The 13973-nt window shown below is 40.9% G+C and overlaps 1 protein-coding gene across 6 annotated transcripts in view; it reads right to left on the bottom strand.

Annotated features, from left to right (window-relative positions):
• Positions 1 to 1024: 1024 nt before the first annotated feature.
• The window catches only part of FGD3 (FYVE, RhoGEF and PH domain containing 3), a 112033-nt gene continuing 99084 nt past the window's right edge, over positions 1025 to 13973 (bottom strand). For 5 of the 6 annotated variants that reach the window (XM_037385437.1, XM_037385442.1, XM_037385439.1 and 2 more), the window contains exons 16-19: positions 13274 to 13396; positions 11136 to 11288; positions 8513 to 8653; positions 1025 to 2339 (exon numbers count right to left, since the gene is read on the bottom strand). In XM_037385437.1, the coding sequence (XP_037241334.1) occupies positions 2115 to 2339; positions 8513 to 8653; positions 11136 to 11288; positions 13274 to 13396 (642 nt within the window). In that variant the 3' untranslated portion in view covers positions 1025 to 2114. Of the gene's footprint in view, positions 2340 to 8512; positions 8654 to 8673; positions 10398 to 11135; positions 11289 to 13273; positions 13397 to 13973 lie in introns of those variants that run through there. The other variant, XM_037385443.1, reaches the window with a different exon arrangement.

Here is a 13973-nt window from a genome sequence, read left to right on the forward strand (position 1 = left end):
GGCTGCTCCGTGAGAACCGTACCGCCAATGCCCACAGGTGCCATCATGTGTTAACACTGCAGGCACACTACAAATTATTTTTTATATTTATTTTTTTTAAAAGAAGGTGAACTGAGGAATATAAAGTCATTACATGTGTATTTTGACATAGTTAAAAAAAAGAATGGAGGAAAATTGCAAAAAATGTATGCTAAAGATTTTTTCTTGGTTAATAAAAATAGAAAATGAAAGATATATTCAGATGCATTAATTTTGTTCTGGTTTACCATTCTCCCTTCCCATTGCTCTCTTGGTAACAAAGAAAAGGAACAAAGCAAGTGGAGTAACAGAGGAAAAACTTCAAAACAAAACAAAAACCCAGCAAACAAACAAAAAACCCCAACCCTGAAAAACAAACAAAACCCAACACCAACAAAAATCCAAACCAGAAATATTACAAAATGACTAAATTTTCAAGGCAAGCATTCTATATCTTTACACTTTCAGGGAAGCTTGGGGGAGAAAATAACACACACTGAGGTTTTTTTCATAAACTATATGATAAAAATTACTCTGCAAGAAATCTTTCATGCTAACTGATTCGAGAGGGCAGGTAGGGACGAGAGGGAAGATGCAAGTCTCATGAAATTTTACCAGTAGCTAATAAAATACATGGCCTCTGATTTTTAGCATCATGGACTTCAGGCATATGATGTATTTCACCAGCATAAAAAAAACCCCAAACCACCAAAGCCCAAGCAAGGAAGAAAACCAAATTCTTTTCTGTAGGTAAGAACAATACTCACTGATGCAGATCGCTAATTTTCAACAATCCTAACAAACTCTGGCTGTATGAAGCAGTTCTTTCTTTCTACCAATATCAGAAAATGTAGAAGGCTGAAGAGGAAACAAAAGTTAAACCAAACCATTTAAAAATACAGTACTGTGACAGTTTTTATTTAATTTTTATCAGTACTACATGCTTACTATCACTAGGAACAGACATGCCGCTTTTTTTTTTTTTCCATGTTTGTTTTTTTTTTTGTTTGCTTTTTTTTGGTAAACCTATATTAAATGTTGACCTAAAGCTTGCTGTGCCTTGGAAATCTGGCTCAGGAGTTACCTGCACGAATGTTTATTTAATTAGATAAGCACTTAAGTCTGAAAATAAGACAAATACAGGTGAACAAAAAAAATTAAATTACAAATTCAGTTCATACAAATATCTCTTATTCTATGCACTAAATCCTGTTATTTAGCCGAGATCTTTTAAAAATTCTTGAAATACTTATGAAACATTATTTACAAATTATATAAATAAATCCTAGGTCACTTTTAAATTAACCAATACAACAAAAAAAGTCGCCTTTTTGTACTGTGTGTACTAAAAATGTTCTTGTTTATTGATCACAACCCAGTTTGCAGTATAAAATGTTTGTTCACTTACATCAAAATGGGTTCAAATAGAAGGAAGGAAGGTATTGGTTTCAAAAGAAAACAAAACAATATTATAAATGCTTAAAATCAATGAGGCTTCTTAATGTTATTTTCTGCACAGTTTGCAGTCATTTTTAGAAGTCCCTTCTACAGTATTTGTCTTGTGAACAGGTCATCTCAAAATAGCAGAGACATAGTTTTAGCAAAGAGAAAATATTCAGTACATTGCTCACATTTCACAAAGACCTTTTACCAGGAGAGAAAGGACAGAGAACGGAATGTCAGTGGCCAGCACAAGCCTTTACAACATTTAACTTAAAGGCAGCATTTATAGAACTAATCACAGACTATACACATCCTGCACTGAACAGCAATCAAAAGGACTGGAAAATATACATTTAGGAAAACAAGAGACTGATGGTTTTCCATTAGCTTTGTTAAAATTAATGCTTTTCTCCTTGTCTTTTGTTTTAAAACCAGCATCGACACCACCAACAACTACAACTACCTTTTCCTTTAACATAACACATGCCAGGTAACTACCGTATGTGAGAAATGTACAATAAAAGGAGAGAAACCACTGAATTTCCTATGCAGACACATGAAAATATAAAGCCATACAGATTCCAAAGTGCCATGAATACCAAATTCAAGTGATGGTTTATAGCGTGTAGCAAAGAAACTAAACAGAACTTGCTCTATGGGTTGCCAAGCCCTTCAGTTACATCTTCAGTTTCCCCTTTGGCTGCTTTGGTGAGAATTTCCATCCATTTCATCTGCAGTTCTTCATCTTCCGCACTGAAATACAGAGTTTGCTGGGACTGGCAAAGCTTAAAAACATGCTTCACTTCAAACTTCTCACCAGAACTTGGTAAACTGACTTCGTATCCCAGCAAAGGAATAGGACGTAGGCTCCGTCCATCCTAAAGAAGAACAAATACAAAAAGTCAGCAACAAGCAGTATTTGAAATGGGAGAAGCAGGGGTATGCTGTGCAGGAAAAAAGATTTCCTCTCCGGGGGATAAAAAAACCACCTGTTTCAAACAGTTTAGAACTACCTTCGAAGTAGTAAGACATGTCTGGAGATGCATTACCCTACACCTGGGACATGGCCAGCAGGCACACACGCTCTGGCTATGCCACAACTCTCACCAAAGTGGGGTGTCTGGGTGCGTGCCCCCGGCTGAGAGCTCCAGCCTGCCACCCTGCCCGCCGGGGGAACACGCGCGCACTTCGGTAAGCACATTGATGCAGTTCCAGAGTACGTGTGCGTTCAGCTCCTCCTTCAGTACTACAGCACAGAAAACAGAGAAGAGGCAATATTGACTGCTTGACTCAAAACAATAAAAGGCAATGACTTATCGGTGCTTTTTATTCTTCTTATTTAAGAGATTCCCTTTTGCAGTAAGAATACAGATCCAGCAGTGGCATGCATGGATGGGGATTCTCCTATAATTTCACATAACTTATGCATGTTGCCTTTAACAAAAAAAATGTTGCATTAGGTACAGGCAATTCAATCCAGCTGAGAATAGTTCAGTGCAACCCCTCTTGAACCTTGTGGGACATTTGTAAGGTTGATTCAGAGGAGAGAAATAAGCAGAGCTGGACACCGAGAGACACAAAGGCCATGACCAGGGAAGTGACTATGAAATACAGAGTTATTTATGATGCCTTTCAGAGTTGTCAAGGAGGCTGAAGCTCAGATTGTGGAACACACCTCTCTAACAGTCACATCTTGAGCATCAGCCAGCCTCTACTGAGTTCTCGGGGAAGATGTACTTTAGCAAGGCAAGGTGTGCCATCACCAAGCCACTCGTTCCAACTGATGCCAGCAAAGCATTTTCAAAGGCGGGTCTCCAAACTCAAGTTTAAACCACACAGACATCAAGCATCTGTCAGAAGCTGTCGCCTGTCATAGCAGCTACTTGTGTAGCAGCCTCATACCGAAGCTAACGAGGCATCCCACAAAGAGGTGACAAAGTCACTCTTGTCGCCCCAGACCGAATTCAGATGATTTAGTAATCTGGAAGGGGACCACAGCTCTGAGAACAATGGCAAACCCCTCTACTTTTCTAACACGTCAGCTAAAGTAATTCATGTTTCAGAGCTGCTCACATCAATGCAAACACATACATTAACTAAAGGGCAAAAAAATACAGAGTCAAAAATATGTCTACAACGTTTTATGAAATCAATGCAGGGTTCCTGATTTATTAATCTATTACTTGTTATTATTACGCAAAAAATGCCAGAGTCCATCTGCTTGAAGACCAAGCACTATTCAAGGAGATTTCTGGTGGCTTTAGGTCAAACACTAAAGAATTCAGTTCCTATTTGAGTGTAAGCAGTTGTTTTCAAAGTAGTATACAAGTTCTAGATCCTGCCACCACAGCCGCATCCATATAAACAGGGAGGTCTTGCACATGCAGAAGTTTGAACTGGCATGTACAGAGTGGCTCTAGACCTGCATACATGGCAGTGCTGAAGCAAGCAAATATGGGACTGATGAACGCAAAATGCACAAGAGCACATGCAAGCTCAACCATGCCTGCTTCACCAATCTTCTTTTAGAAAAAGACACTACGACTTGTCACATGTGAAACTGGAGGCTGCCCATGACGATGAAAAGGGTATCATTTGTAGCCAAGAAGTGCAGTGCAAGAGCAAACTGATGTTTGAATTGTACACGTTACACCTACCCAACGTGTGCAGACACAGGCAAATTAAGCAGACTGCCTTTGGTCTTGCTTCCTCCCTTTTCTTAATATGATGCCTTTGCCACTTTCTCTGTACCTGCCTGATCCAAAAGGAAGGCATTTAAATTATTTCTGAAAAGCTCCACTACTGACAAATTCAGGTGAAGAACTCGGCCTCAAGTCATAGCACACACCCAAACCAGGTCACCCTGTGTGACCAGGAGCATCTCTGGACTGCCTCTGCCACCGAGCCCTTCCCCTCCTACTTGGAGTTTAGCAAATCCAGAGGCTATGCCGCACCCACAAGGAACTCAGGCCCTACGTCGAGCACATAAGTAGGATTTACAGGCCTTACGGAGAGGTAAATTTCATGTTCCATTTTCAAGAGCCTACTGGATTTGGCTGGTTGAATTGGTGGATGTTTTTTAAAAATACTTCTGTATGCAACATACTAGGGTTGCATGATGTCAGTATTTCATCAAACCAAACTACCCAGCGCTGAAAAGAGCTCCGCTTTATGGTTGATTTCAATCATTTTCTTGAGACACTGAGCGATACACAAAAGTCTACTAGATATGTGACATTGTCAGTAATCACAAGCATTACCGACTCTAAGCAGTATAATACTAATGGGTTATTTATCTAGGTAATTACAGCAGCATTTGTTTATTGCTCTAGTAGAGCCATTCCAATATCCAGGGCTTAAGATTTGGGAACGGACAGCCCAGTTCCACCATACAGGCGGTTCTATTTCATGCACCCCTCCACACAGACATCCCTCTTGCACTGGGTGTCAATTTGAGGCGTATAAGCTCTCTTAGGCAAATATACAGAACAACAGTTACCCACTGATGGACCACTACTATTTTTCCCTCCTACTTTTGAGTAGGTTTAGAAAATCCCTGGGTTTTCCACCAAACTCCCACTCAACCCACTTACGATCTAATCCCAGCCTTGCACAAATCATTGAGAGACTCCCATGACGCAACGGTGAGCCAAGATGCAAAGCTCTGCAGGACCACGTAGAAGGACAGGCAGAGCTTCGTGCAGGGCCAGCTAAAGCTTCACCTAAATGTGGCCAACAGAGAAGCCGCAAAACTCTAAAACCTGAGCTCAACTTCAAACTACCAGCTACTCCCTTACTTTCTAGGAGTAACTCACCTTTACGTGATGAATGAAATATTTTTCTTCAGAATTTATAAAGCAAAATCTTTTCTTGGATCAAACCTGGTAATTATTGTATACACTAGCTCTTGCTGTACTAGATTTACCCTCCGTATTTCTCCAAAATTCATTACTTCTCTAGCTAGCTGGGACTCCTTAATTGTGCCTTTCTCAATTAGGTGTGAGTTCGTATCAGAGCTGTGGAGGTAGCTGAGCATTTTACAAGGCCAATGGGGACAGAAGGTCCAGGTGGAGCCCTTGGAAAGACACATTTCTGTAAAACTGCTGAGCCTTAAGCCTGAGGTAGTCTTTGCTTATATGCAAGCTCTTCTAATTCCACTCAGATACATGTGACAAACAGCTGCACAAATTCTGTCTCAGTTTGAGGACAGATAAAATTGGTATGATTTCCATACCTAAATAAGCTGTGAATTTTATCCTCATGCATAAAGCCTTATGCAAGACTTAAACCGTGAACACTCAGGGGATTAATTCATTCTCCTGGAACAAGGATCTAAAGCAAAAAAGCAGTTTTCTTGCTGTTTCAAAGCCTGTGAGTCTTACTTATTTCCATCTGCACCGGCATCCCTTCTTCAGTGTGAGGGTTGGGGGTGCAAAGAACAGAAGCTGTGATGGCTTTTACTGTATCAGAAGCTCCAGCTTCAGCTTGGTTTACTCCTTTTTCCCAAGAGGTGCTATTCTTTCTGTTCTTTTTGAAAATAATCTCCCAACTTTCAAACTCCTACAGTCATGCTTCGCTTGGTCTGTGTTTCAAGACCTTTAATACCATTGTTGCCAGTATTTTTCCCAGAAGGCATGTCTTTTTTTAGGCACCGAAATGCTTCTTTGCAGGCCTAAAGATGTCTGTGAGATAACATCGAGGTGGCTGTACAAAACAGAACACCTGGAAAAGTAACATCCGAGCCAGAGTGGTGCCCGACTGATTCCAGATGCTCAACCACTAGGAAAGCAGCTCTGGAAGAGATTTTTCTTGGAAGCCTAGTGTATACTATGCAAACCAGAACTAACAAGAACGTTGCGTTAGTATCAAAGAATGGGATTTACTTCATTTTTTTTTTTCCTTCAGTCAGATGCAAATTGAAGAAAGTATCCGAGGGAGAATGGTAGGCCCTTGAAGAAGGGATTAATTTTTGTTGTTTATAGTGTCAGCCTGCAACTGGTGACTCCCAACAGTAAATCCTGGCTTGATTATTGAATGTAAGAGCTCAGTTACTGAATGTAAGATAGATCAACCTTGCCCTGTATGCTTTCTTGCAGCTTTACTGGAAGATTTCTCTCACACCTGGAGGGCGCTAACCACTAAATTTAAGTGTCATAAAAATCAACAATCAGTGCCCAAGGCACTGCTCTCTCCTAAAAAATAGCATCTTACCAGTAATGTCAACAGAGTCTCAAGATCAAATATGGCAGGACATGGAGCAGAGAATGTAGCATCTGAAGCACAGATGCTCCTCCTGCTTCCAGCCCTAGCTTTGCATGACTGTCAGGACGGGGCCCCGGGGAGTTGAGCATCATTCTGCTATGCTCTAAATACAGCTGATCTACGTCCCATGGGTTATTATTTGTGTTGTCCCGAGACAGTTAGTTGGGCACTAGAGAAAATCTCTTTCTAGGTCATACTGTGTAAGAGGCATTGCTTCCTCTCAACTCCTTGTTCTGGTCATCTCTTAGATGACACGTTGCTCCTGGGTGAGGAAGACCAAAGAATCTAGACCTCTCCCCGTTCCCACTTGCCTTCCCCAAGCTTGCCTGTGTGAGAGACTCTGCTTTGTACAGGCTACGGAGCCTGCACTAGTCCCTTCCTAAGGCACAGCTTTCACATCAGTTGAAAAGTTAATGCAGCGAAGCCATTCTCTCTGCTTTGCTTTTTGAAGCTTTTTTTCCTTTCCCCAGACTCTGACTCCAGAGAGATGTAAAGATTGGGTTTGCTGCACTCAGTTTGTGCTTTGTCTGAGGCTGTTTGCTTTTTCAACTTGTAATTTCAGTCATGCATCTCCTGTTGACTAGGAGGAGAGCCAGGCAGCTCGCTGCCTGCAGGAGGAATTGGAAGCTTACCCGAGTGTGGGGTTGGAGTCCTAGATGAAGCCAAGTGGGCTGTGCCTGGAGCTCCAGATTCAGGCTTTCAGTCTCTTTGAACGCTACGCTTAAATCATTACACACGCTTGTTCAAAACCAGAGGTGTTCTTGCTGACAAGCAGCAAAATGAACACACTTCTAAGGACAACGTGTACTTCTTGTTGAACATTTGCAATGGGGTAAGCTTTACTTTGAATAGCTTTATAAAATCATTGGTAGTCTTTAGTTCCCAGACTGCCCCTAGCTACAGCCATACAAACTGAGGTTAATAAAAAGCAAACCCTTCACAGCACTACAATTATAGCAGGGTAATGGTAGGCTGAATTTGGACCCGTTTCTTTTTCTGTCTGACCCAGGAGATAAAGCTGTACACAAATGTGTCAAACACCACATAAAAAATTGGATATGGGGGATCTCATTCCAGCATTGTCATTCTTTACCTTCAGCACTGAGGAAGCATGACTGATACTTCTATTTTGCATATTCTGTCATGGAAATGGGCATTTCTGTACTGGACTTTCACCACACACAAATGCTAGTTAGCTTCAACAGCACACTTTAAAAAAAATGCTTAACGCTAATTATTTCAAATAAAGATAAAAAATCACATGATGCTATGACAAGGAGCTTTAGCAAACACAGTCCATTTTTCAGGCCGAAGAACTTCTACATTCCCACAAATTCCTCCATCCCCTTGGCCCAGAACTAGGTTTAAAAAAGAATAAAATCTTGAACCAGCAATTGTAATATTCAGACTGCTTCACAGCTCTATACATTTTAGAGGAAAGTGCTTTCCCTAACGACAAGGTAATAAAACCTTTGACTATACCTGCCTGAAACCTCAAAATAACCCCAAAACATAAGCAAATTATCCTTGTTTTGTCCTTTGTTGTTGAAAAATGGAAAAGCTAAGCTATGAACTTAAATATTTGCTCACAACCATATCAGCAGTAACTACAGATAACAAGGAAATTTGAAATCTCTGAGGCTTTGTGCTATATTCAGAATACCAAGTTAATTTCTGTTGTTGAAACCAAGCCAAATCCTTTGACCTATTTCTCAGTTTGACATATTTAAACTTAGGCTTTTTATTTTCTCTTTTTCCTGTGTGTTAACCCTCATGAATGCCATTTTACCTGGCTACTTCCTTGCAGATACAGAACAAGAGGTTCAGTCTTGGGGATGGTCACCCACATTCTGTACCAAGTCTTCCCTTTTTCAAGGAACTGGAGGTAGCTGCTGAAGAGGCTATTTTCGGCTGCTAAGATGCTTTGCTTCTGGATGAAGAAAAAAAAAAAAAAAGAGGGAAAAGAAAAAAGAAAAAAGAAAAAAGGGCTGTTTCCACTGATGCTTACATGGGCAAAAATACTTAGAATTAAGTATGAAAAATACTTACAAGTTGTCCAGAGTCAATTAATATTGTAGGGCAAATGCTGGATAGCCCATAGCTGAACAAAAGTGTAGTCATTATTATATACCGTCAAGAAATAGCACAATTCCACATAATACAGGCAGATGCTGAGCTACTGTTCCCAGCGGACTTGAAGTTAAATTCCACCTCCACCAAGAAAATTGAGAATAGTAATTAAGATGATGCAGCTAGTTTCTTGCTTAGCAAAGTAGCCTGGGAGATGATTTCAAATTAATGCAAAAGGTGTATTAATGGATACTCTTGTGCATGGATGCAGAGAGGTGTGAGCCAAATCAGAGAGCACTAAGGCAAAAAAAAGATTGAAAGAAATTTTTGTATTCTGATAGAAAGCAAAAGAAAAGTAAAACTCCTTTTCATATCAGACTCTACACGGAAGTCTCCTGGGAATTTCTGGCATCTGCTAATAACATTTGTAAAGTGGCAATCTCCTCAGCTGCTGTTAAGCTTGTTAAGAAAGTTTAATGTAAATAGGAGGGAAAGAAAAAGACCAGCTCTCATCTTTCTTTTTTATACACCTAGTTTCTTGCATTTTACCTGATCCTTTGAAGATTTAGCAGAAGGCTAGAAGCCTGAGTGTATGAGGGAAAGATGACTCTTTTCCTTTGGTTTTTGCAGTTTTCTGCTGTAATCTGCTTTCTAAAGTAAAGCCATAGGTCACGTTTCACTGGTTTGCTTTTTGGCTTTTCAGATTAACTCTGGGCTGGGTAGCTGTAGATTTTCACTTTACTGGCAAGCAGCTCTGCTTAAACAGTGCTAGAAAGTTTATTATGAGATACCACAGACTATACTGATGCATTCTAAGCACTCATCATCTGCAGTCATAGCTGTAGTGTGTATCTGCAGTTTTTGATGGTATCAAGCTCCAGATCCAGAATCTTCTCCGCACTCTGCAGATGTGGTAGCTCAGGGAAGGGCAACGTGCATTTCTAGCTTTACCCTACTTTGTATTTCTGAGATTCTGGATGTGTTTGGGTACAAACCTGACAAAGCACTTGAGCAGCAGAGTTCACTCTGGGACACGATGCTAGTATAATTTTACCTGTGTAGGTACATTTAGTAGCCTGGAAAGAAATATAATGTGCTGGGAAGCAGAGCAGGGCAGGGTCTAAAAAGACTATTTGAGGAAGCATTTATTACAGGAGCTCTGATATGCACTGGCAGGTTTACGTTTCTTGCTCAGTCTAGCTCTTTTCCATGCAGTTTTGTTCTCATGAAGGGTATAACAAGGCTGAAGGCAGTCTGATGGCACTGAGGGGTAGCTTCCAGAAAGATGTTTTTCAAGGTAAGATGTTTTTCAGTATAGGCCACAATTGTTCCCTAATTTTCCATGCCATGCTCAAAGCAGAATGGTGGTAGGTCAGCACATCAGGGGGAAGGACGATTTGCAATGAAGTTAAGTTCTCTGTGTCTCAGTGTGTCTTTCCAGAATTTGATGTCCCTGTGGGTCCACTTTCAACAGAGATGAATGTCCTCTTTTACATATCTGTGACTTCTGGCTGTATTTCACAGGTAAAATAAATGAAAACCTTTCTTCAAGGTGGTCCATGAAAAGCATGGCACGTAACGATACTCACAGCTCTGCCAACAGTCTAAAAAAAGCATTGGTAAGAGAAGGTTCAGTTGTGGGTGAGGATAAAACAAATCAGTTTGCCAACACGTTTCTTGTTCTTGTAAAAAATAAGGGTAGGATGTGCTGCTATCATGGTATAAAGCTTGTTGACATCTGTGTCAATTGTGAAGCAGCAGTTTACACAGCATCATTTCTGGAAGTGAAGTCTTGGAGAAAAGAGTCTGCCTTATAGCAGGTTACAGAAAGTTTCTGTGAATCCTGACAGTCTTTCAGAAGGATGCCATACTTTTGCACAATCAACTAAGAAAAAATTCCCTTCAATAATATTTTGACAGGATGTGAAATAAGGAGTGCAAAAGTATCTTCTAGATGGTGTAAAAGTGAAAAAGCAAATCTTATTTTGTCAAGTTCTGCCAGTGGTTATTGCGCACAACTCAAGATTTGAAATGCCCCACAACAAAAACAAACCAGAAGTTTTTCCTCTTTTTTTGGTTACTTTGAAAGCTGAAACCTAGCTGCAAAATCTGTGTGCATCCCTGTCTGATCAGCATCCCACAATGAACGCTTGCCATTTACAAACAGCATTCAGGATGCATGCACATTCCATACAAATTATAGGCCAGAGGGTCAAATATCATGGTGGGGGGAAAAAGGTAATAAATTTTGTTTTAAATAATTACATTTTAAAAAAAATAATAGAAGAGAGAGACTCACAAGGGCAGCTAGCACACCAAAAATTCTTAGCTAAATACTGTACCTCTACAGCTAGTCTTTTCTTTTGTTCTCCGACTGCTTCCACTCCAGGGCTGCATGGGCTTGCTGGTAACTGCAGAAAACACTCTTTACACACTCGATTGTGACGGCTGTTATCTGCAAGTGTTTTAAACTCAGAGCATTTTGCACAGATCACCTGTATCAGAAAGATGGTGCTTTATTAGCCATCATTAAGACATAACGCTTCTCCAAAGAAAATGGCTTGCAGAATGGTTGTTATTAAAGTTAAATCCGGAAAACTAATGTAAGCATAAGATAGAGTGACCAATATAATATTTACTTTCTTTACCTTCATCAATAATTATTTTTTTGTGAACCCATGCTGCATACCAAAATACCTAATTAAAGAAAACATACGCCTTTTGGGAAATACTTTATGATTAACACCACACAAGTATGAATTTCTTTTCTTATAAGCCTCTGTAAGTCAAAAAGGGCTTAGGATGACAAAGCAATTAGTGCTTTCTAAAGCCAATCAAAAAACGGCCTAGGAAGGGCTGATTTCCAGACTAAAGGTGGCTGACTTCCTCATCAACTAGGCATCAAGTTCAGCCTGACAGAACGGAGGAATCCAAAACTGACCGACCATTTTAAAAGCACAGTCTGATATATTATCCATTTAAAACTCTTTGTCTGATGCCAAATTAACAAGTTTTGATTCCTTTCCTCAGCTGCCAAGATCATACAAGGACACATCAGTCCCACGAAACCGGCGCTCGTGAAGAACAATGGATCTGCAGCTTGGGAACATGTTTTCACACTTAAGCTCTGACGCTACCACTCGCTATCGCACCGCTGCTCCAGGGAGAGAAGCTGCTCCCCTGGCATGCAAGGCAGGGGCAGGCAGCCTGGATCAACATCCATTCCAAATTTACTGCACAAGAATACACCTCAAACAGCCTTCAGGTACAAGTACATATAATCATACGCTTCACTGCAAGACGCTAATTACTGTACGAAGGCAACTGCCTTAGTTCAGCAAGTGTTAAGGGAAGCCGGGTTCTATGAACAGAAGCAAGCTACCATTTTTAGAAACATGACAGTCTTTCCTCGAGAAGAATTCACTTCTTTAATTTGAATGCTATTGCCACATCACAGAACATCGCATAACCAACAAGTGTTTAACAATAAATTATTAATAAAGTAATTTTGTTATCTCACCGTCCATGGCGGGAAAGCTATTATGTAATTCCTTTAATAATACTGAGCTTTGCAATGGAATATTTTAAACCTCCAGAAATATATTTCATTATTTTAGTAGTTATTAATAGAAACAAACCCAGAAGGTTGAATAATCCCAACTCCAGTGCAAAAGCATCTCCTCCACAGTCATTTTATTTCAATTGCTGAGACTGAGGTTTCTTTAAACATCTTAACTATATATATTTGCGCCTCTCTTCAGCTGAAAATTTATCTCCACTTCAAATGAATAATGGTATTTAAATAACATTAGTTACATTAGGAACAGTGAACCATGAAACTCAAGCCGTAGAAGGCAAGTTTCACGTCATCTTACAGAAATCAATCTCATCTTGGCTGTGGTTGTGATTTGCAAAAAAACACCTGAGAATTCAGCTCTCAGCACAGGGCACTGGGGAAGAGCGGCCAAGTGCCTTCAGTAACCTGGCCTTCAATCTCTAGGACTGGGTTCTTTTGCCTTTTCAAGGAGGAGGACATCACTTTGGTGCAAGCAACTCTCAACAACTTTGCTTTAGGGAAAGAACCACCCACCCATCTTTAATATTGCATATTCAGCTGTCCACCCTAGAAAGAGCTGCTGTGTGAATGAGGCTGACAGCAGGCCATTCTGTTTCTGCAAACAAAGTACAGGGGACAGCTCCCTCCCCAGATACACACACCTTCCCAGGGAAAGTACCACCTTTCTTTTTATCCACTGAGGCACCGTATTTGCCTTTAAAACAGCCCCAGACTAGGCAAAACCAGAATTTTGCTCTTTCTTCCCCTGATTCCCAGGGAGCAGAGCAAGTGGAAATATCTGCTCTGTCAATGACCTGCCACAAATGAGAACATCTTAGTTCCTGCACTGAAAAAAAAGAAATAAATTCTCTTCAACAGTCTCTGCAGAAGAAACTAGAAAGCTCAGTGCATTCTGATACTTACGGCCCCACACTGCTTACAGTGGTGTCGCCTTTTAGTGATGGAGTTGAAGCTTTCGCTGCAGCTCTTGCAGGTCTGTTTCTCCTTGTCTCGCTTGGATTTGGAAGATTTCCTACAGGAATCACTCTGAAATGAAAAGTAAAACTAGGTGATATTTTTTTTTTCAAAAAAAGATTACTCAACAATTCAGAGACCTACTGACGAAGGTGGTCTTTGGGTTTCACACCATTTTAGGAAAGGATTGACATTGGTTCTGCTGGCAACCCACAACTGGCCGGCCGGCCGGCCGAGCCACCGGAGGTTTCTGGGCTTGCATTACGTGACTGCAGATTGCTAAAGCTGATGCCTCAAGTCCCTCCCTGCCCACTTGTGCCATGGACTGACCTCCCCTCACTGTCTGTTGGTGAGGATGAGGAGGAACGGGCAACGTGGGCTTCTTCAGTGCTTTCCTTCTGGCCCTCACCTCTTCCTCCCTGCTGCAGCGCGACTTGCTTAAGGTAAACGTTGACTTTGTAAGCGCGCTGTAAACTGCTGTTTGTGGGGAGAGGGTGCGAAGGTTTGGGGGGAAGCAGCTCGGTCGAGGAAGCAAGTGGTGCTGACAGTGGATTTTTGCACGACCCAACTACAAATGCTTAATTTAGGAGTTTCCTCAGGCTCCCTCCCAGCCTGTGATGATAAAGCTCCTCAGGAAGACAGAGACGCC

This window comes from Falco rusticolus, chromosome 4 (genome assembly GCF_015220075.1).
Source record: "Falco rusticolus isolate bFalRus1 chromosome 4, bFalRus1.pri, whole genome shotgun sequence".
NCBI lineage: Eukaryota > Metazoa > Chordata > Aves > Falconiformes > Falconidae > Falco > Falco rusticolus.